We start from the raw sequence: 22,146 nt of genomic DNA on the forward strand, positions 1-22,146 counted from the left end.
GAAGTCAAAAATGTTGAATTGGATAAACTCAAAGCTTAAAATGTAAAAAAATAAGTTGAGGAAGGTTGAATTTCCTCTGCTATTCTTGGAAAAGCCTGTTCGCACACTGCAGATCAGGTATTTTTGATGAGATTTCTTTTGCATATTTGTTATATTCCTGCAGAGAGTTGCTTTATATTGTCCTGCTTAACATTCAGATCAGTGTGAGGAAAAGTTTGTTTGGAGTTCCTTTCACTTAGTGACATTCTTTGGCAAAAAAGAGCTGAAACCACTGCTGAGTGACTTAACAACACTTGTAACACTAGAGTCTGTTGCGTAAGACCATTTCATGGTGCGTTTAACCACTCATTTGTTCAAGTATAGAAAGATGTTGTAGATTTACAGATGTCTTATCTTAATTGAGTTTTGTTTGTAACAGAAATGTTATGCTTAAAAATATGGAGAGTAATCAAGTTGTTGAAGGCGTTTAATCATTATATTTTTTCGTTGTGGGACAATGTTGTTTGTCTCCTCTTTGACTGGAGATTTTTGGTCAGTTAGGGTTAACCTCTGCTGGGTCTTTCTAATTCTGTGCATTGATGTAATCTGTTTGCAATGTTTGCAAATAAGAATTCCTGCTGCACAATGCAGCCACTGGAGTATTTGCCCTCACAGTGGGTGGTACGCATGTCTCGCTGTTGCATACCCAGTGGCTGCGATTGCTATTATGATCCAAACAATGGAAATCAAACATTGTGCTTTGCTGGAAGCCACTTTAGATGCTATGTGCGATTAGACTTATATATACATAGGCTCATTTAGTGTCGGAGAAAACAGGCACAAAACACGGAACAGCTTTTGTGTTGCAGTCCAAGGAAAAGACGTTGCCTCTCCAGCTTTTACAATGGACTCTAAGCAATAGTTTTATTGGTGAAACAAATGCTGCTATTGTTTATTTTTCCCTAAGGAGTACTCAAAGCTCATCTAGCACTCTGAAGAATTTCACAGTTGTGTGAATTCACAACTGTTCTGGTCAACAGTAAAAAAACAAAAACACACCATGCACTGTTATATGACATGGGTCAGTCAGGGTGGATTTAAAACATTTAAACGATTTTGCACTGTTTTCTCTGATATGTTGGCTAACATATAATTTCTGTATGGAGTGGGGGATACAAAAAAATGTTTGGTGAATCATGGAAAACTGTGCAGAGTTTAGAAGAGAGAAAAGATTTGTTTTTATTTGTATTCCAATGATACAGATGTTGGTGCATTTGTAGTTAGTATTGACTGTACTGTATGTCCCTGCCACTCTGAAACATTTCCTCGAAAACACTGAACTAAGGGAACATTTAGAAACAGACGCTGCTGAAACTGAACTTTGACTCCAGGATAAAGACATGAGTGGATTGTTAGAACAAACACAAACCCCAAAGGCAAACTTAATAAATGATTTCATAGACATATTTTCCAATATTTAAAAAAAAAAAGATATTATATTGTTACCAGTAGAAAATGTGCCATGAAAATCTTTAAAAGCCTAAAACTGTGCAATAAGACACATTGATATTTTAATGATAGCTGATATTTTCTACCCAGGTATGTTGATCTCTTTATACCAGAGTGATGTCAGTGTTTATATGGAGTCAAAATAGCCCCATGGAAAACATTCCCCTTCTGTTTAGCTGACAGTAGCTGAGCTTTCCTTGGCACCCTCCTCCTCCACTGTTGAGGAGGGAGACATGCAAATGTATCTCCTTGAAAAAAACACACTGCCCCAGACCCTGCATTTTCAGACGCAGGCACAACTTCTCAAAGTCACAACAACAAAGGCACAGGGACGAGAGAATCCAGTCTGAGTTTGAACTACATGCATCCATCTACTCATTATTCATGGAACTTGGATTTTGCAACTGTTGATTTTGGCTACACTGAAAAAGGGAAATTCTGCAAACTTTAGTGGACAGCATTTTGTCCTTATTAGTGAGCCATGGGAGACACAATGAAGACGTAACACAGGTAATATTGAGAAACTTGAAACTAGCCATTTTAATATTTACTAAGGATTTTATGCATAAAGATTTTAGTCAACCAAGGTACAATTTTGTTGGTGAAGTTTACTTTCACTGTTTCACAAATTTAGTGGAGTAAAATCTAGCCTAAATTACACAAAATGATGTATTTGAAATTAGACTATTATTGTTGTTAGTATTATTGTTGCAATTTGGGGATAATTGCTGTGTTAATGTATGGTTGTGTTAATAAATGCTCCGTATGTCATGTCTTGTTGCTCTTGAAAGCAAAGCTGAGGTCACTGGTCTTTGGTTTTGACAGCTCTAAACTCCGCCCATCTGAGATGTATCAAACTCTCCACACTTATGTAAAATCAGACCAGGAAATTGTTAATGTAAGTTGTAATTTTTAAATCATATTAACTGTGTGAAAAACCTGATTAAAAAAACGTTGATGGAATCAATGTTTGATAGAAATGTTTCCAAATTAATGTCCTTCATTCTCAAAAAAACGTGGGCATGTTTGTCAATGTGGATTTTATTTTGATGCTTTAACCGGATATGTTACTGTTAATTGTGGCGCGCTTGACGCCGCTGTTTGTAAGTCTGTCGGTCCGTCTCACCGCTCAATCGACCTCCGCCGTAACCGATTGCTCGGTCGTTACTAACGAAGCTTAGTAGCTCGCACCTTCAAAACATCGGACAACAAAACGTCGACCTAATCCACCACGTCCATGGCAGTTATCCTTTTCTCTTTTTGTAATCCCATCACTCTTTAAAAATTCCGCCTAAAAAGAAAAAGCGTTCTGTCCCCTCTGTTGGGTTATCAGCAGACGTAAGTAACGTTAGCTAACAGCTTTGCTAGCTGGCTAATTAGCTTGTTGTTAAATTAACCGGGTAACGTAGCATAAATTATAAATTCTGGCTATAATAAACTTAAGATAACGCGATAGTTAGTATCATTGAAATATGAGTAACAGATGTCTGTACAACAATATTTACACTGTGTGTTGCTAGGTAGCTTGCTAAGGCTAATTTTAGCTTGACCAGTGAATACAAACGACCTGTCACAATAGCAAGCAAGGTAACTTAGGTCAGCCATGGTAAATGTGGTTTTCAATAGTAGCAGACAGTGCGGTATTTGGATTGCCATACCGGGGAATAGTGAAAATAGTATTTACTGTCGTTATTTAATATAGCAATGTAAATCAGTTCACGCAAAACTGCTAGTCATGATGACATCAGTTCAATATACTTAAAAAATGGTAACATTTCAGAAAAATACAAAAAACAGTCTTTACGGGAAAGTTATCACATACAAAGTAAACCAACCAAAAAAATCTAAAATAATTTTTCTATGCCAGTGTGCAACTCCCATCCCATAACACTCGTTCTTCCTGCTCAGACAGGCATACCAGTATTATTATCAGGCAGTACAGGACATAAATGTTAAGGTAGATGGGAGCATGTTCTCTTTGTCAGAGTTTGTTTCTCTGTCAGTGACTGATTCCTTTGTGCCCTGTCCTCATCTGGCCCTTTGTAGGTGTACAACAACTATCCAGAGGATTTAGGGGCAGCTCTATACCGAGAGCCATTTGACTTCAACGCTGAGCCACCTTGGGATCCTAGCTGATAGTGGACGAGTTCTTCCCAGGACTTATCCATGTGAGTACCTTAGGTGTGAAATGAAGAATTAATGGATCTTCTCGGGTGCAGTGTGGGTATTCTCCTAGCAGAAACATGCAGTCAAAGCCATGTTTTTTTTTTGCATGTGTCTGTTTGCAGGGATAGATATTGTTTTTAAATGCACTGTGATAAATTGCTTCACTTAAACTCTTGACAGAAGAAGTAAATGGTTGTTTTAACAAATAAGCATGTCCTAGATAGATCACAAACAGTCTATATTTATTTTAGATCTAACATTTCAGTTCTATTTCCAGCACTTCTATCACAATGACACAACAGTGTGTCCTGGACTGACTTTTAGCTGCAGTAGTTTTTCTCTTCATATGATTTAGCTGCAGTAAAGGACAACCATATGGTTATAGACGTTAATTCTGCTGATGTGTGAAATATACATTCATGTCCCCAATTAACATCATCACTTCTTTCATGAAGGATATGGTGTGTGTGACATAGTTAAGCATTTTCCAAGTTACATAAAGTCATGGTTGATGTTTAAAGAGATGATAGGGTTGAGCCATCTTTCCAACACGTATTTTGGCAGAGAACTTAATAATTAAAGCGTGCACATTTCTTCTATAATTGCAGTAATTTAATTTTCTTTCACAATGAAATCACAGAGGCACTGCACATTTACCTTTGTCCTTCTGTCTGTTCATTTGTTTCGTATCAGCCTCGTCATAGCGGTCTAGAACACAGCAGTCTTTCTAAGCACATTGTTTAGTCTCCCCATTTAACCTCCCAAAACCACAGTCATTTCAGATCTGGTCCAGTCACTACTGTGCCTCTCTGACGTATTGTGCAACATTATTGAAAGTAAAGTTGTGACACGGACGCAGACAGTATTGTACCTTGCTTAATGCCATCAAAAAGAACCTTTACGGGTCACCAGCTCAGGGATTAATGGTGATTGTTGGGAGTAATTGATGGTAAAGTAAATGAACCCTGTGCCCCAGACTCTGTGTTTTCACAGTGGCTTTTCAGAAGAATAGCCACTACCACAAAGCTGTCCCATAACATGGAACCTGTTCTGTGCTCTGATTGGATGTTCACTGAAAATAACTTGTTTCATTGGGGAATCACATCAGATCGGTTTAGCTTCCAGCTAATGAGTAAACGAGAGTTGAACAAATGAGAAACAAATATGTATCGTCCAAATATGGTGAAATTGTTTTGACGTATTGAACTTCCTGTCTTACATTGACTTTTCTTGTTTTCTTGTACAGTTTGTTGCAGAAGTCTAGGACCCCAGGGGCTCGAGAGCAAGCGAGCGAGACCACTTCAGATTAGCCACATTCTTTATGCCTGTCGGATTAGAGGAAAACGGTTGAGAGGATGAAAGGTATTGCTGATGAACCACAGTATTCTGTTGGCCTTCTGGAGGGAGGCATGGCGCTCTGTGACGTGATTGACAACCACATTTATGAACAAACTCTGGTAAGGAAGCTCACTGTCTTATAATTTTAACACCAGTAACACCTGCCGTTGTATTGTGTTGCGTTATTTGATGTGAGTGTTACATACAGACACATTTTGCAAAAGCTTGCAGTGTCTCTGTTGTTCTGACTCATCCACATTTATGTTTCCTTCTTCCTCAGTCTGAGAAGAGTGCATTCTTTGTAGCCGACCTGGGCGTCATAATGAGGCAGCATGTTCGCTGGCGAACGCACATGGCCCAGATTCGACCCTACTACACTGTCAGATGCAACAGCAGTCCAGCTGTTATTGAAGTTCTTGCTGCTCTTGGCACTGGATTCATATGCACCAACAAGGTACTAAACCATGCAGGATGGACATGATATGATGCCATGATACTCACAAGCCCACATGCTGTAAATTCATGGAGTACAATTCTGTCTTTGTCTCTTTGTATGCCAGTCTGAACTGGAGCTGGTGCAGAGCCATGGTATTCCCTCTGAAGATATCATCTACAGTGGTGTTTGCAAACAGGTTTCCCAGATTAAATATGCTGCTAAGAACGGCATTGACCTTCTGGTGTGTGATAATGAAGCGGAGCTACGCAAGATTTCTCGCTGCCACCCCAATGCCAAGTACGTGCTTGATATCCCGGCACCAATGATCATGTGACTTGAAAATTCCCATTTCTACATTCTTTAATAATTGACTTTGTTATCACTTGTTACTCACTTTTCATTTGTTACAGCAGATCACTGTTCATATGAGCAACAAAAAGGTTTTTATCAAAGATTCTTTGTTTCTTGTGTTTTAATTCAGGCTGCTGCTGCAGGTGTCAACAGAAGCATCTAACCCAGAGGATGAGATCAGCATGACATTCGGCTGTTCCCTGAAGGACTGCAGGCATCTGCTGGAGAGAGCTAAGGAACTGGGTGTGCAGGTAGTGGGGGTCAGGTGAGGCCTGCAGAAATGCACTGTGACTGGTTCTAAAGCAGTTTGAAGAAATGCAGGTATAGATTGTGTACAAAGACCACAGCAGCTCCCTCTTGAATTAACCAACAAACCTACTACAGGATGAAATTTAACTTCTAGTTAAGGTGTGAGATTGACCATTAAACTCTCACCCCACAGGTCTCACATTTCCAGCTCCTGTGAAGATGACCAGGTGTATGTTCATGCTATCTCTGATGCCCGCTGTGTCTTTGATATGGGAGTAAGTAATCTTAAATATTGCTATGTATCTTGTTACACTGTTCAGTGACTACCGTTTCCATTACCTTCTCTCACACACTGCTGACTTTTGGACACTTGTGATCGCTCCAGAAACACTCAGTGGTTAGGTAATCACTTGTGTTTTGATTACATATTTACCAGCCTTTGTGTGCCTCAGGAGGAAATCGGCTTCAACATGAAAATCCTGGACATTGGAGGCGGTTTCAGTGGCTCTGAGACTCAGCTGGAGATGGTCAGTGTATTTCTTTTAATACTTTATTTTTAGAGTTTTTATTTTACTGGAACACAAATGCACAAGAGAATGGAACAAATAGGTCACAAGGGGTAATACAGTGCAGCTCATATGTTATTAGTGGTTAGCTTTGTGTTCCTCTTCCAACAGCCACTTGCCTGCTTCTTACCATTGTTATCTTTTTTTGCAGATCAATAGTGCAGTAATGTCCATGGTGGACCTATACTTCCCTCTTTCTACTGGGGTTTCCATCATTGCTGAGCCTGGCAGTTTCTTTGTGTCCTCTGCTTTCACCCTGGCTGTTAACGTCATCTCCAAGGAGGTGGTGGCACGAGATCGGGACCAGGCACATGGTCAGTGGCCTGATAGTCATTTTCACAGGCTAATTTACTGTCAACAAAGGAGGATTATGACTGGAATAGAGAACTACACAAATTTGTGAATCATAAAATGTAATACAAAACAGAAACAAGAAAAAGTTTGCAAATAAATCTATTAAACTCTAATAGATTTTTTAAAAAAGCGTTCTCTCTGAACAGATGATCCATCTCCCAACGATGAGCCAGAGTTCCAGTACTACATGAATGAGGGAGTGTACGGGTCATTTGCCAGCAAACTCACTGAAACAACGATTGCTGCTCCATCTGTTCACAAGGTGAGTCTCAAAAATTCTTCATCCATTCATTTATTTACACAGGGTGGCCCAGTGAGAGTTGCATACTCTTTTGCATGTACAAAGGACAATAAAAGCAGAACTTAGTCACAGACTGAATGTACAAACAGATGACTTCTTCTTTGCACGTTATCAGAACATGTCCCTGGATGCTCCAGTGTTCAGCAGCAGCCTGTGGGGTCCCTCCGGGGATGACCTGGACCAGGTAGTGGAGCACTGTTTGTTGCCTGAGCTCAACATCGGAGACTGGCTCATGTTCTCCCATGCTGGGGCCTACAGTCTGGGTCAGCCACTCTGCACCACCACTGACTCACCCCCTCCCCCTGTATACTATGTCATCTCCTCTAGAGACTGGTAAGGACAGGTGACATGCTCTTAAATTTGGAGTGCATTGCAAAGGTCACAGTGTGAAAGAAATCCTGTTTTCTGTGCATAAATGTGCATTTGACTCAGATTTATTTTCCTCCGCCAGGTTTGAGATGCAGGACACAGGTGTCACCCATGAGGCCACACTGAAGAACTTCTCACTGGTCCCTTATTTCCTCAACTCTTGCCAAACAGAGGCTGCACTCTCTGTCCCAGCTTAGCAATCATCAGACCAGGAAGGTTTTGACTTCCCTTACTGGTTTCTGCTGCTAGCTTCCCCTGGTCTGCATTCCCCTGGGATGAACTGAACTAACAGTGCAGAAAGTGCTTGAAATTGCTGGGACCAGATTGAATTAATCTCGCAAACCCCAATTGTACAGTGTATTATGTGATTAGACCTGGAAAACCCAAGTAGGTGTTAATAAATATGCAACAAAATGGATGACTCCAGAAAGACAGATGCATTCTTCCCTTTGCTTTGGGCATCCCATGCCACTACAGTTTACACTCATACAATAGATATACAATAATTTTAAATAATTATATTTGACAAATGTATTATCTGTATCTCCGTTGCTGTTGCCAGTCTTGTAAAAGTAAGAGATGTATCCCAGAGTGAAGCAGTGTATTTAAACAGAAACACAGTTCTGAGACGTTGTAGAGTGCTTTGCTTCAAGATGTGTTTTAATGATTTCAATTGGTTGTATAGTTTATTTTGTGTGATTAAAAGCTCGATTCCGTTATTACATTTAAAATACGTCGTCCTTCTCAGTGTTTTAAACTGGAGGCTTGCAGCACTACGTTGCTGCACATATGAACGTGCATTTACTCAGCTGTTTGATGCAGTAAATGAAGCCAGTGTGATCAATGGGCAGTGTCACCATGAAACCCACTCCTGGAAAAATGATATGTGCAGTCTGCTCTGATTTGGCTGGAAGTCTAATGGCTCAGTGTTCACCGCTAAACTGGTGGTTTAGTGTTTTTTTCCTAAGGCGCTGAGCATCTCGCTCCCAGACTAGTGAAGGACAGGCAGGTAACTGCTATGCCACAACATAGCAAAGCAGGTTTGTTACACAGCATGTGCTGCAGATGGAACATGGGAAGTGTTGATGGATAATGAATCAGCAGACATGGAATGGAGTCTTTTTTTTTTTTTTTTTTTTTAAAGAAAGCATCATTTAAAATGCTAGAGCCCTTGCTTTTTTTTTTACTGTTTTTGTTGTATTTGCATACAAGTTTTTCAACATTTATGACTGTGTTGAAAGAAGATTACATTTTGTAACTCTGCAAGTATACTTTCAGAGTGTGTATCATATCTGTGAAGTTGTCTTCCAATCTGTGTGTAAGGCATGATGAATTATTGGGCATTTGCCTGTTATTAACTTGTAGCTGTGCTTGTCAACATGAACAGTAATAAACAAACCTCACTGACTGGACTGTGAATCGCTGAGTCTGTCTTTTATTAGCATAAACAGACCATAAATGTTGCACGTAGTGAATCCCTGCTACTGCTGTACAGATCTAGCTGGATAATTGATACCCCTCTCTCAAATACTTCATCACAATCCAGTTCTCATCTTGGATAATGTCACAGGTTAAAGGGGATTTGATTTGAGGACCTAAATCTTATCTTTCTGTATATGTTATCTGAGTAACAGCATTCAATCCATGGGTCTTTGCACATACACCTGGCATTACCATAAGTTTTTCCTTATCAACGTAACATATCCAGGCACAGATCACACTGTAATGCCAGGTGGAATCAGGGTGTAAAGAGACCTGGAAACATTTGAACAATGATGAAGAAAAAGGTTCAGGTTTATTAAAGAATTCTACTTTCCCACCAAGGAAACAGCATTGTGTGCAAAATTGTTGTATAACAAATAGATTCTCATATGGCACAAAAAATATATTCAACATTCTTTGGTCTAATATCACTGAAAAGTAAACATACATTTAGCATCATCTGTAAAAGTGTTATGATAATTACCTGGTTTAAGGCATTACAGTAGTTGGAAGTCATGTAAACAATCTCATTACCTCGTTCATGTTCAACTATAATTATTTAGCAAAGCAGCAAAGAGCTTACATGTAATGTCATTGACTTTTAGGATTAGCAGTGTTGTGCAACTGCTCAGCTGACACGTACAAATGAAGAACACAATCCTGTGCGCTGTGAGGCCCAGTCACAAAGGTTCAGTTTCACAGCTGGACAGTTTCTACCCTGGATCCATCTGGATCCCTCAGAGAGAGTTCGATGAAGAGAGTCTGAATGCTGCGGGAGCAGTGAGGTCAACAGTCTTGGTGACCCCTAAGGTCCAGCAAGGCATCTTACTCGCCGCTAGGTGTCTCCGGGCGTGCTTGGCCAGGTGGTCGCTGCGCATGAAGCGGCTGAGGCACATGGTACAAACAAACTTTTTCTCTCCTGTGTGGGTTCGGCGGTGGCGGGACAGCTCATCGGAGCGAGCGAATCGCCTCTCGCAGCCCTCCCACTTGCATTTGAAGGGCTTCTCACCTGATATGAAACAGACAATGAAATGGAAATTAAGTCATGAATTGAGGAGCCTCCGATGTCTCACTTCTCTTCATGACTAGTGGCTATTTTTACTTCTTCCAGTTTACTGTCTGCACAGGATGCTGACATTTGGCTAGTACAGTACAGTACAGTACAATTAGTCTCCATATCCTTCATCTCTTACCTGTGTGCGTCCTCATGTGGGCCTTGAGGTGGGAGCTCTTGAAGTATGTCTTGCTGCAGTCCTCACGGGGACACACATGACTGCGCACACGGGACAACTCCGGCTGCAGCGGGCTCTGTCTTTGCTGTGGTGAGGTACGACCAGGTGCCGGGGCGATGGCTGGTAACTTGGTGCCACCAGATCTCACCAGCGCTGGTTGAATGTACAGAGTAGGAACAGCTGGCTGAGGGACAAGGAGCATTATGGGACCTTTTGCAACCTCACCCCCAAGGAGAATAACCTGGGTAGAAGAACCTGCTTGGGTTTGTGGTTGTAGTAGTGGATGCTGTTGTTTGTGCTGCTGTTGTTGTGGTGTGTGCACAGTTGTAATTGCTGATGTGGCAGGTAGCTGGTGTTGCCTCTGACTCTCAGAGGATGTCACTGGCTTTTGTACAGCAGTGGTGGAAAGAGAAGAGACAGGAAGAATCTGGTGGTGGACAGGCACTGGAGAGACTCCATTAACAACAGCTGGGACAGAGGAGACAGACTGAGGGGTGTCTGGTTTATCATCTGGGCCTGACAGACTAATCTGGGTCTGGCCGTCCTTCGCCACATTTGGTAAAGTCGCACTTAAATGTTTCTGTGGCGTGGCAGCCCTGAAGTCAGACTGCATTATAATCATCTTCTCAGAGTCTCTCGTATTCAGCTCATCTTCAGAGTTCAAATCTCTTTTACAGTCTCTTGTATGAACGTGAGTGAGTCTGTCTTCCTTCGAGTCAGGGTGGACGCTGCAGCAGCAGTGCTGGCCATCTGCGGTGTGGCGGATTACACTGGTGCACTGGAACCTCTGCTGAGAAGCTGCAGTGTGTGTGTGCAGTTGAGTCTCTTCTGTTGGCTGCCAGGTTGAACTTCCAGATACTGCAGGTTGATGCAAGGTTGCTGCTGAGGGTGGATGGGCGGCCTCACAGTGGGGTGGGCTGTATGGTGGTGTCATACACTGAAAGAAAAGAAATGTTATTAATGTTTGTATTGATGAACTCGTGCTAGCAGAGTAGTTACCTTTTAAACTGCTGAAAAAAGAAACACAACATGACAACTCTCAGTCCATATGCGTCACTTACCAAAGGAGAATCCTGAGGCACAGCAGACCCCGGGGGGCCAGAGTCGTCCTCTGAGCAGTCTGAGGATGGAGTCAGGGGTCTGAAATGTCCGAGCCTGAAGCTCCTGGTTTTCCAGTGCTTAGTCATGGACATCAGAGCCTCCACAGCCTCCATGTCACCTGCACCCATGGGCTGGAATTCACTGTGGATGTTTGAGCGGAGCTCCTCAATTTCCATGTTGTAAATCTGGTACAAGAGCAGAAATTAGAACAAGACAAGACTCTGGAGTGTTCTTTTATTAAATCTAGATGAATATATTTTCATTTCACCATAGTCTTGTAATCAACTTCTTAAATAAGCCTTTATCACTGTGCTGGATTTAAGAATTCGCATTCAGTCTTCCATATGTTAATGAAGCCGACATACATGTCTCATTAACAGTCAGTGGTTTAACGCGTACTGATGTTGACATTTATCAACATATGCAGGAACATGTACAGGAGCATGTGAAGCGAGCATGATCAGCTGCTGCTCTTCAGCTCTGGGGCCCTTTCACCTACTTTCACAGGGGACAAAAGAACCAACTGTGCTGCTTACACAAACAGTCACACTACACCTAACAACCCCTCCCACCCCCTCTCTAACCTGACCATCACAGAGTACATCATACTTATCATCATAGTCCTCAAAAACCATCACTTATGAGGCTGGAGGTAAATTAATTAGTTTGTGATACAGATAAAGAAAATGTTAAAGATCTTGACAACCTTCCTTATAAATCAAAAGCAACTACTACTGTTTTTCATAAACATTATGTCTATATATATAACTTAGATAAAGCACTTGAAGTTATCAGAAGCAGAGGAATGTCCTAAGTGATGGAATATTTGATGTTGAAAAAATGAAAATGATCTACTTACATAAGTGTGTGACCGGTTTAGGGCCCCGGTTTAACCGCAGAGTACTCGTCCTTGCGTCTTGTGTGAACACTTGAAACCAAATTTGTGCGTTTCCCACTTTTCTCCTCAGCCTTGTTCCCATTCATCCTTTCAAATGCGGTGGGGAAAAGATGGGCGTGGCTCGACGCACCGCCCAATAGTACGCAAAGGTGTGTTATGCACCGACCAATGGGAGGTGGGCTCGGTGCGTGATCGGGGGCTGATGGCACCGTGGAGGCAGCGTGGTACACAACAGCGTGGGCGTGTGAAAAACATTCTAGGCTACGCTCCCCTCAACCCCCTCACCCAACACACACACAGACACACACACACACGCCTTGGATGAGTCACTTCACCCCACCTCCATCAGACAGAGCAGACACACACCTTCTATTATGACTAATCATATTTTGGAGGGATGAAATTTAGACAGCAGAACACCTGTGATCATCCGTTAGCAAGGTGTAGGTTTGTAACATAGATTACTCCAAACACAATATTGTGTTTTGTAGCTTTGAAATAGAGTTTTCTTATTAATCAAAATTTCCAGAAATATCCTCATTTTAAAGGGCATGGCTAAAAAAAAAAAATCAAGGGCTCAGACCTGTACACAATTTCCTATTAAATTTAGTCTGTAAGTGTAAGAAAACTGAATAATAAATTGTGGGAAATCATAAACCATTGATAGAATTTGTCCCCAGAATTATTATCTGAACTGGTTTGCAAGTTTTGGTTGATATTAAATAGAGGTGTGCGTCTGCAGGTGTACCAGGGTCTGCTAGACATAATGGAAGTTTTTCTATCAGGCCTTGAACTCATTCATTCAGAGAGATTGAACTGCTTTGACAACATTCCTCTTAATTTATCTGGCAGTTTCACAGAAAGTACTTAATTGCACACAATGAAATTCTAGCAGGCAGTAAAGCATTAAACAGGTTAAAACATTAATGTAAGAAAAAGGGAGAAAATGTGTTAAAGCTGGTAGCATAAGCACAAAATGATCATTTCTTTTAAGAGCTTTAAAACAATAGATTCTCAAGCCTAAAAGGATGTTACGTGATGCAATAGGAGGATGGACTTCTTGCTGTTATTGACACTTGACATTTTAAACTTTAAAAACCTTTTAAGCCTATTAAACACTCCTCGTGAATTAGACAAAGACTTCAATATATGAATCATATATATATATATATATATATATATATGGATTTTTTTTTTCTTTTAGAATTTCTTCTGAAAATCAACCTCTCATCTGGTAAATTGGAAGATGCATCAACTGGCTACAAGAGACAAACTTGTTGATGCTGGATAGACTTCACTCTCTTGCCTATTCTTTAATTAATTTTTTTTTTTTTTTATTTAAATGCTACACAGTTAGCAGCCCTCTTGTCCTTTGTGGGAAAAAGAGGTCAGCCAACAGGAGATGGCCTCAGGCAGCCCCGTGGATTAGGTAAGTGTCAGCTGTCTAGACCTTCCTGCACAGCACAGAGAACCAGAACAATAGGCCGGCTGTAGACACACAATGGAGAAATACACACACACACAGACACACAAAACTTTGACTGTGTCTGGCACTGTGGGATGTTCCTCAAAAGCATATCCAGGAATGAGACGGTCAAAGAGAAAAGTCTGGGTTCAAATGACATAAAGAAATATATAAATAAATAAATAAATAATAATTTATTTATTGCTCTCTACATCCTTAAATGTTTAATTTAACATCTAAAACATCTTTACATCCTGATTCCAGCTCTAAGTTTGAATTGAAACTATTGTGCCAATTAAAGCAAGCAAAAATGCTTTTTTGAAACAATTTTTCCATCTGAACATTGACTGGATTGATTTGGTAAATAATCTTTTACAGTGTAATTCTTTATTTTCATACACTTCCTTCTGTTTTAGCTTTCTAAAACATGCACTGTAAAACCAAAGTTTGAAGAATCTTACATTTTTATATATGTACTATAAACCCACATTTGCATAGTCTAATGCTCATTTATTTTACAGTATATTGTATTCATAAACATTTCTTTTTCAGATGTTCTGTGCTGTTTTATTATTAACATGCCAAATATGTTCGTGTTATTTTTACTATTTCCTTCGGTTCTGCCATCTTTGCCTGTCTTCATAAAGCTGTCATCTATACTACCTCAGTGCATATGTAACATGTTTGTGTGTTGAACTGACTTAGACGTCACATTTTCTTTGTTGTATCATGTTACAGCGGCAGTTAAAGAGGCTGCTGCAGTAACACCAGTTTACTCATAAAGGCCAGTTTACCCATTGGCCTGTGAAAACAGCTGTGTAGCATCTTCTGTGACTTTACAAAATCCGAGACAAAGGTCAATCAGGGTTGAGAGACAGAGAACCCATGTTATGAAATAGATGCATACCATTTGAAACGAGTGGTCATTTAATAGTCAGTCAAGATCTAATGAAAGATGAGATCAGCCTCTGCTATCTGTCATTCCTTTTTCATCTGTCGCTTGCAACTTTGTGGAAGTGCACATCTGAATCAAAACAATCTAACATAGACTAAAAGGTTCTGCTACTCAGCAACTTCAGAGCTGGGAGATAATTTTTGTGTGGGTTCATCACAAGTAGTGATGTTGTTCATGTTATACAAAGTTATTTAATCTACTGTTGTTTTTAAAATGGTGATTTGTGCTGCTTTAAACCAAAGCATGCAATACTACATACTGCAGAACTTTCTTATGTAATGTGTTATGCAAACCAAAATTATGGAATGACCTCTGCAGTAATGGTTGTGGTATAGCATGGTTCGGCCCCTTGATCTGTTTCAATTGGATTATCAAGCTGTAAACATTGCAAAGCGAGCGCTCATGGCACAAAAAAACGTATGTTTTTATAGTTCCTGGTTCTGTGCCATGATTCTGTGCCACGTTACTGGTCTTTAGCCAATCAGGTTGCTCTGGTTTTATAAGAATGATGCAATGGAAACCCAGTTTCTTGGTCCGTGTTAAATAGTCACAATAGCCGTGCCCCTTTGAGCAGAACTTTACAACATCCTCAAGGTATTGTGCAATGGACAAATGGATTTTGTTAGAATGTAGTGGCAGCATTGCCCCAGAAGTTACAGCTTCTTATACAAAGTCAGCCAATTTTGTTGTTGAATGGCAAGTGAGCTTGTGCCAACAGAGACTCACCCTTAACATTTGCCGTTACAGAAATGGATGTTTGTCTCTTTTCAAAAAGTAAAAGCCTCTTAAAAGACAGCAGCCAGGAACAGCTCATTACCTTTCTTTATTCCTCATATGCTTGCAGGCCAACATAATGCCCTTTAAGCTGTGCAGCATCTGTGACTGGGTGTTTGGAGCAGAGGGTTTGTGCCTGAGGCCTGGACTGACCTGTGCTGACGGGCCTGGAGAATTACCCCCTCATGGTTAGTACTGCCATGGACCTGTCCAGATATGTCACAACCAGAACTAAGAGGAGTTATTTTAAAGTCTTACTCTCCAGCAAGTGATCGCGTTACCTCACTGGGAATAACTGGGAACTGACCGACAGCGGCTGGTGCCGGTCCACTGATCTATGAATGAATGTGGAAGATTGTTCAATAACCAATCGGGTAATGGTTTAGCTTTGGGTCTGTCTGGTCTCTCATGGTAACACACTGAATTAAACTAAATAAAAACAAACACTATAATTTATTAAATAAAATCTTGTCCGTTTTGAAGGGATACTTTCATTAAATTACAAACCTCAGCCTGAAATGTACTAATTTCCTAAAGCCCCAAACCCAGTAACCTTGCTTGAATGAGTGCAATCTCCTGGCTCTGAATCTTTGTACCCGTTTTTAACAACACCAGAGGTTATTTGATAACCCAGTGCCCAGCTACCTAAAAATAGCTCTGGAGATTTCTGGGGTTTATTTGACTTCACTCTTGAAAAAGCTTACAGAGTTTTTTTGCAGGGCAACAGAACTGGCGTCATTAACCTCTGTGTTGAACTGAGTAAACAGAAAAAAATCCTTAAATTTTGTCGCTGCTGGTTTCATGACCAGGTATTTGCAGCAGAAAGTAAGACCTGTGGATCTAATGCAAATATAGACTTTAATTTTAAATAATAATGATGTAGAAGTATTGCCAGTTATTTTAACTAGTTACTAACAACATTGTCATTTTAACTGAAGAATAAAGTCACTAGACATTCAAACACCATTGCTCACATAAATGACAATGCCTGAAATCACATATTGTGTAAGTAAATAAAAAATCTATATAATTTTCTTTAATGTTATTTGAATGAAAAGACCTTCAGTAATGAGCAGTTTATGTAACATTTATCTTCTTCTCTTCTATATCTGCACTTTATACTTTACGAAACCATTTCTTCAGTTCTGAGTCCTGACAATGTGAGCTGCAGGTCAGACTAGATAAAGTAATATTACAACAACAAAATCAGTCATTTGGTACAAATTCACTTTGCTTTTTACTAAGTGGGAACTTGTGCTGCAGATGACAGATAAATGAGGAACCTGACCTGGGGCAGTGAAAAAGCATTTTTCTGTGTCATACTTCATTTCAGATTGGCTTGATGTGTCCTTTGACAGGAAACATCCCGGTTTCAGTTCCAGCTGTGGAGGACATTTTTTTAAACATTGTATTTTCATTCAAAGATATTGTCCAATAGATATCCTGGTGCATTACAGATTATGTCTACCTACACTGTGTACCTCTGTTTCTCTGTGTATGTATCCATATATACACATACATTTTGGCCTCTGGCAAATACTCTGAGCAGCAGTGCAGGAAAGCAACAAATACTGTCAGGTTTTGCATGGCTTTCTGGGACTAATTCAGAGCTCATTATGAAGGGTAAACCCTGCCATCTGCTGGTGTGAAAAAACAAAAGCTTTTATTAGATTAATCTGTAGATTAGAAAGATAACCAAAAGATTAGCTCCATATCCATTTGATTTTGATTTATATTAAAACATTTGATTCAAATAGTCTAAAGTCCTGTTAAGACTGCGTTTTACTTTATCCACCAATTGCCAATGACATCAGCATAAAGGTTAAAGTATTTTATTATTAAAGTGCATTATACTGAAAAACTCTTTAGCACAAGAAGCATAAAACTCTCTGGATTATTAGTATATTATTAGATTATTAGTATATTGGAACTATCATATTGGAACTATCATTGGAACTTTAATTCATGCTGTGTGGTGCCCCCTCCTGTCCCTAATGGCTGCCATAACCAGGCCAGCCCCTCCTCATATATCCAGCAGGCCAAGAATCAAGCACTGTTGAAAGACTTTTATCACTTTTACATAAATTTGACCTTGAGCCCACATTTCTGTGTCTCCTGCCTTTCTCTCACTTCTGGACCAGAGGATCATGCATGCACCACCATTGCTTAAATGATTTCCTGAGCTTCATAGGGTTTAAATAATGTGGGCAAATACACCCTGACAAAGTTTTTCATGGTAGGGAGACCAATACAGAGCCCCAGTTTTCATCCATTCATAGAGCTCAGATTTAAGTTGGATCAGTTTTAAATATATTTCTAGTGTAAGAAGAGCAGCATCATATGAGGGTCTGACATGAATTTTGCCATTTCCTGAGTGGTGCTGATAATGTTTTTGTTTTTTTTTTTCTCTCCAGAAAACCATCACGATGCATCATGACAAAGACTCTTCATTTTATCTCAAATTGATTGTCTAGTCGTTTGTCCAATAATTTTGCGATTTATGTCCATCTTCACAGTATTATTTATCTAATTAGATATGAAATGTGCATGCATAATCCTGACTATAGTTATAAAAGCTAATAAAAGTGGAATGTGAAATATCCTCCAAGATTAGTATAGAAAACTGTATCAAACCACATAAATATTAAAACCATCCTCAATCATCGCACAAAATAATGCTTAAATTGGTGTATTATGTTTTGACTGCAAAGATATAGAATAATTTAATACAGTTTTAACTGCACAGAAAGCACTTTTTAAAATCTAGATTTCTTCAGTCTTCAGACCCCTGTAATGTCCTATTGTCGTAGCTTTTTGTATTCTTTTGTCTTTGCTCGTAAAGAGACAACCTAGCAACATTTAACCCTTTCTCCGGTCTTTACAGTCCAGTAGTAGACCTGCAAATTACTGCAGGTGCTTGAAAATGCAAATAAAGAAAGATATGTCGGGTGAACCGGGTGAAAACAAAGACTTTGGAATATCAGAGTGTAGTATTTCTGATTACACTAGTATTGCTTTTCTTCTCGAGGCCAATCCCGTCCAATTTAACACATTTCCTGTTTGTGCTCGAGGTCCAACCAGCGGAGCGGTTGCATGTGTACTAATCAACACACAGAGAAGAAGCTTGGTAGAGTTAAGATGGCGGCATGTGGGTGAGGAGGCTGGGATCTGAACTCGAGGTTTTTCGCCATTAAACGATTCCTATGAATCCACATATATACTGTGATCGAAAGATTTACAATTTCCACATCTTCCACACGTTTGTGTGTGATTTTGGATTGTCCCCATGACATCTATACACTTCGTGGTTCACCCGTTGCCCGGGACCGAGGATCAGCTCAATGACAGGTATTTTGTTGCGGCCCGTGGAAAAGAAGAATTTAAATCAATATTTATGTGCGAGGTGTGCTATATAGGGGTTAGGCTGTATTTGTGGACGATGTTGACATTGTCATGCGTGTGGATTCGGGTTTTAATTATTTAAATGACCCCCCCAGGGTTGAAACAAGGCCCGGCATCTTGAACAATCCTCGTTAGCTTGCTGCTAACCAAACAGTCGGTCCAGCTTTAGTTGCTAGCCCGTTAACTGGCTATCGTACGAGTAGCTAACACTAGCAGGCTATTTCCTTGGTTCTCTAGAAGGATTGGCTCCCAGTCAAAGTTGAGATAGACAATGCGGGTTGGGGGATGGGGAAAAGAGAGGGAAATAAGGGTCGTAAAACACAATCTTGTCTAAAAAATTACGACTTTTCGTGTATAAATTGCATATACACTCTTTTGACGTGTGTCTGTGTTTGTTTTGTGGGCGTCTCGTTGATTATCGTGATCAATGAGGTAGCTAACGTCAGCTAACTGATAGCTAGCTGCTAATGCTAGCAAGCTAATTCGCTACCACGCTCTTGACAAAGCCAAATATTTGTGGTTCGGGGTCTTTTGTGACAGGGTGTTTCTGAAAGTTTAATGGCACAGTTTTCTTGCTGTAATCATCGAAAATACGTGCTCCACGTGTCCGTTTTCAACATTGCGCACAGAGATAAATATCTAAAATATTAAGTGAAGCACAGTTAGCAAGATCGTATTCTCATTAATCCTGTTATCGACTTTAATAAGGAGACAAGTCAAGGCTTACAAAGTGTGTAAGATGGATGCTGGATTCTTCAGGGTTCATGTGATCACACTTTAATTTTCATTGTTATCCAGACAGCAAGTAGCTACAGTATACATGACAGTAAATTTCATTGCACACATTATTTTTTTTAGGACTGACATGCTTGTGGCATACACAACGCTGCGTTTAATAGGGTTTCGCCAAAAAAAAAAATGTCCAAACTAAAGAGATCATTAGTCAGTAGTATTTGGAAGGAAGGTCCAGGAAATCGTGTGCGACCTGTATTTTGGCAGAACATGTGATTTATGATAAACCTATTTATATCATCCATTGAGATTGAACTGATTAATGAGCTGTTCCACTTAAAGACAAAGAGGTTGAGGAGTCAGAATGTTTTTAGAATGACCTTGAGATTAAGAACTGGATATAGGCTCAGAATATTTGAACCCTTCTGCAGGTTGGTGTGCTATTTAACTCTTGGGGACTAGCCTTGGTGTCTGGGTGTCTGAATGTAAGGAAAGCTCTGTTTACGCTTCTGGTTACAAATCTTATTGAAAATGCCATTCAGACATCTTGGTGGTATGGACCATTGGTTCCTTGAAGAGGTCATGGCTGTTTCATCCCCAGGCATGCATGCCATTGCATGCTACAGTCACCATGTGCTGCTGGGAGGCCCTCTGCTCTCTCTTCCCCATGAAGGAACTTGCAGTTGTCAGAGCAGATAAGTGCTTCTATCTTAAATGAAAAGGGATGGTCCAGCTTTGCTCATTAGAAGCACTTGCCTGGCATGAACATCTGATCAGATTTCCTCAACCAAATGCCGGTGGTTTGTTTGACCTAGCTGAGGTCTGTTTAGACACATTAGTTTAGCACAGTGTAATGGCCAATGCTATTACCTTGTACCATTTGTATCTCACCCAGAGTGATCCTGAGGAAAGTGATAGGAGCAGTGCTTATGATTTAAGAACTTGTCTCTTGTTTTAGTGAATTCATGAGAAAGGTTTGTAACAGTATTTGTATGCTTATACCTGTTATTAACATGTAAATTGTATTTAAATAGTTCTTACCTGGTCTGTAACTCTGCTGCATTTACACTCACTACTGATGATGAGTCTTCTGCATTCAGATAAAAATGTTTTCATCCCAAATGCCATTTGGCATTCGTTGACGTCCTTTCATTTGAGTTTGAATCAGGACATTCATCAGAAAAGGTGCCTCAGTACTTCTTTATCTATGCATAATGGCCATGTATGGAGGAAACAGATTACAGAACTATATATTTTACATGACAGCATAGGCCAAAAAGGTCTACTTGTGAATCCTCTCAAGACATAAGACAAAAGCTGGGATACAATGATTCTTAGACCACATGTGTTGTTAAGCATGATCGCACAGCTGCAGTCCGTCAAGACTTTGGTGTAAATGGGTTACATGAAGTATCAAACCAGTTTGTCATAAAGGACATTATAAGTTTGTATTGGATGTTATTGTGGAAGTTTTTTCTTCCACATTAACAGGAAGTAAATGTCTAATTACCTTCTTCATTGTTTGCTCTGCAGATTACTAATGAACTGCATTGGAGATTAAATTAGGCTGGCCACTTTGGAAAAGATTATATTAAAAGTTCGCAGCAATCCTTCAATATGTAGTTTTCAGTACAATATTTGTTATACTTATCCTCAAACTAGAACAGACATTGTTAATGTTGGAGTGGCAGGCTTGAGACTTTCTTAGCAATATATTATTGAGGTAGGAGGAGATATTTTGTGTGTTGGGTTCCAGGAATAAAAATCCCATTCATGTTTTGCATGGACAGTGTTAATTGTTTGACAGTTGAAGTACATTTGTGGGATAGATGGGCATGAAACTTACTTGACTGAATCATCTGTACAAAAACTATATTCTTCTGAAAAAAATGGTAATTTTTTAATAAGGCAAGGAGCATTACACTGAGCAACATCCAGTGATTGAGCATAAAATTTGTTTGTTGTTGTTTGTATAACTTTTGAAATACAGTATTTATTATTCCATTTTGAGTTATGGATTATTTTTGGATCTGCAGCAACTTGTGCCAAAGTTGACAGCCATTAAAATATTCTATAACTTCTATGACTCGTGTCTCTGACTGGCAACTTCTCCTCAGCAACAGACACTGAGACTCAGGGTTACTGTAATTTTTAGAGTCGTCCAGCAGACAAAACAGACAGAAAAATACTTTCCTTGGAAAATTGAAATTAAAATAACTGATGGCTGTAACAAAATACTTCACCGGTGATGTTGCAAGCAAAACATTGTTCAGACTTTTAAACCATCATCATCACCAATGGCTTCGTTAATGCTCAGTGGAGACTTGTTAATGCTGTCATGTGGGGCAGATGCTATGTTCCTAATTTGCCTCATTTTTTTGACATAAGTCATGAGAGATATACTAATCCTGGGGATTATAATGCCTTATCAGTTTGAACTGAAGCGGTGCACACGTGTTGCAACTGTTTGACATGCACCTTTCTGTG

At 39.9% G+C, this 22,146-nt stretch overlaps 3 protein-coding genes across 9 annotated transcripts in view; 2 read left to right on the forward strand and 1 right to left on the reverse strand.

The window, feature by feature from the left end:
* Positions 1-1,802: 1,802 nt before the first annotated feature.
* LOC121185732 (antizyme inhibitor 1-like) lies at positions 1,803-9,030 on the forward strand. 2 transcript variants are annotated; one of them, XM_041044109.1, is made up of 12 exons: positions 1,803-1,998; positions 3,535-3,656; positions 4,901-5,111; positions 5,273-5,446; positions 5,553-5,725; positions 5,910-6,044; positions 6,222-6,303; positions 6,481-6,555; positions 6,746-6,908; positions 7,095-7,210; positions 7,365-7,582; positions 7,701-9,030. In XM_041044109.1, the coding sequence occupies exons 3-12, from the start codon at positions 5,010-5,012 to the stop codon at positions 7,813-7,815; spliced, it is 1,353 nt and encodes a 450-aa protein (XP_040900043.1). In that variant the 5' UTR covers positions 1,803-1,998; positions 3,535-3,656; positions 4,901-5,009; the 3' UTR covers positions 7,816-9,030. The 2 variants fall into 2 exon arrangements, with proteins under 2 accessions (XP_040900043.1, XP_040900042.1); XM_041044108.1 differs by lacking the exon at positions 1,803-1,998 and adding an exon at positions 2,599-2,826.
* Positions 9,031-9,394: 364 nt separating this feature from the next.
* On the reverse strand, positions 9,395-12,413 carry LOC121185730 (Krueppel-like factor 10). Its single transcript, XM_041044107.1, has 4 exons — positions 12,293-12,413; positions 11,394-11,618; positions 10,294-11,269; positions 9,395-10,109 (listed from the first exon to the last, which is right to left on the reverse strand). The coding sequence occupies exons 2-4, from the start codon at positions 11,607-11,609 to the stop codon at positions 9,838-9,840; spliced, it is 1,464 nt and encodes a 487-aa protein (XP_040900041.1). The 5' UTR covers positions 11,610-11,618; positions 12,293-12,413; the 3' UTR covers positions 9,395-9,837.
* Positions 12,414-18,650: 6,237 nt separating this feature from the next.
* The window catches only part of ubr5 (ubiquitin protein ligase E3 component n-recognin 5), a 30,906-nt gene continuing 27,410 nt past the window's right edge, over positions 18,651-22,146 (forward strand). For all 6 annotated transcript variants that reach the window (XM_041044013.1, XM_041044014.1, XM_041044018.1 and 3 more), the window contains exon 1: positions 18,651-18,873. In XM_041044013.1, the coding sequence (XP_040899947.1) occupies positions 18,812-18,873 (62 nt within the window). In that variant the 5' untranslated portion in view covers positions 18,651-18,811. The remainder of the gene's footprint in view (positions 18,874-22,146) is intronic.

Source organism: Toxotes jaculatrix, chromosome 8 (assembly GCF_017976425.1).
Source record: "Toxotes jaculatrix isolate fToxJac2 chromosome 8, fToxJac2.pri, whole genome shotgun sequence".
Lineage (NCBI taxonomy): Eukaryota > Metazoa > Chordata > Actinopteri > Toxotidae > Toxotes > Toxotes jaculatrix.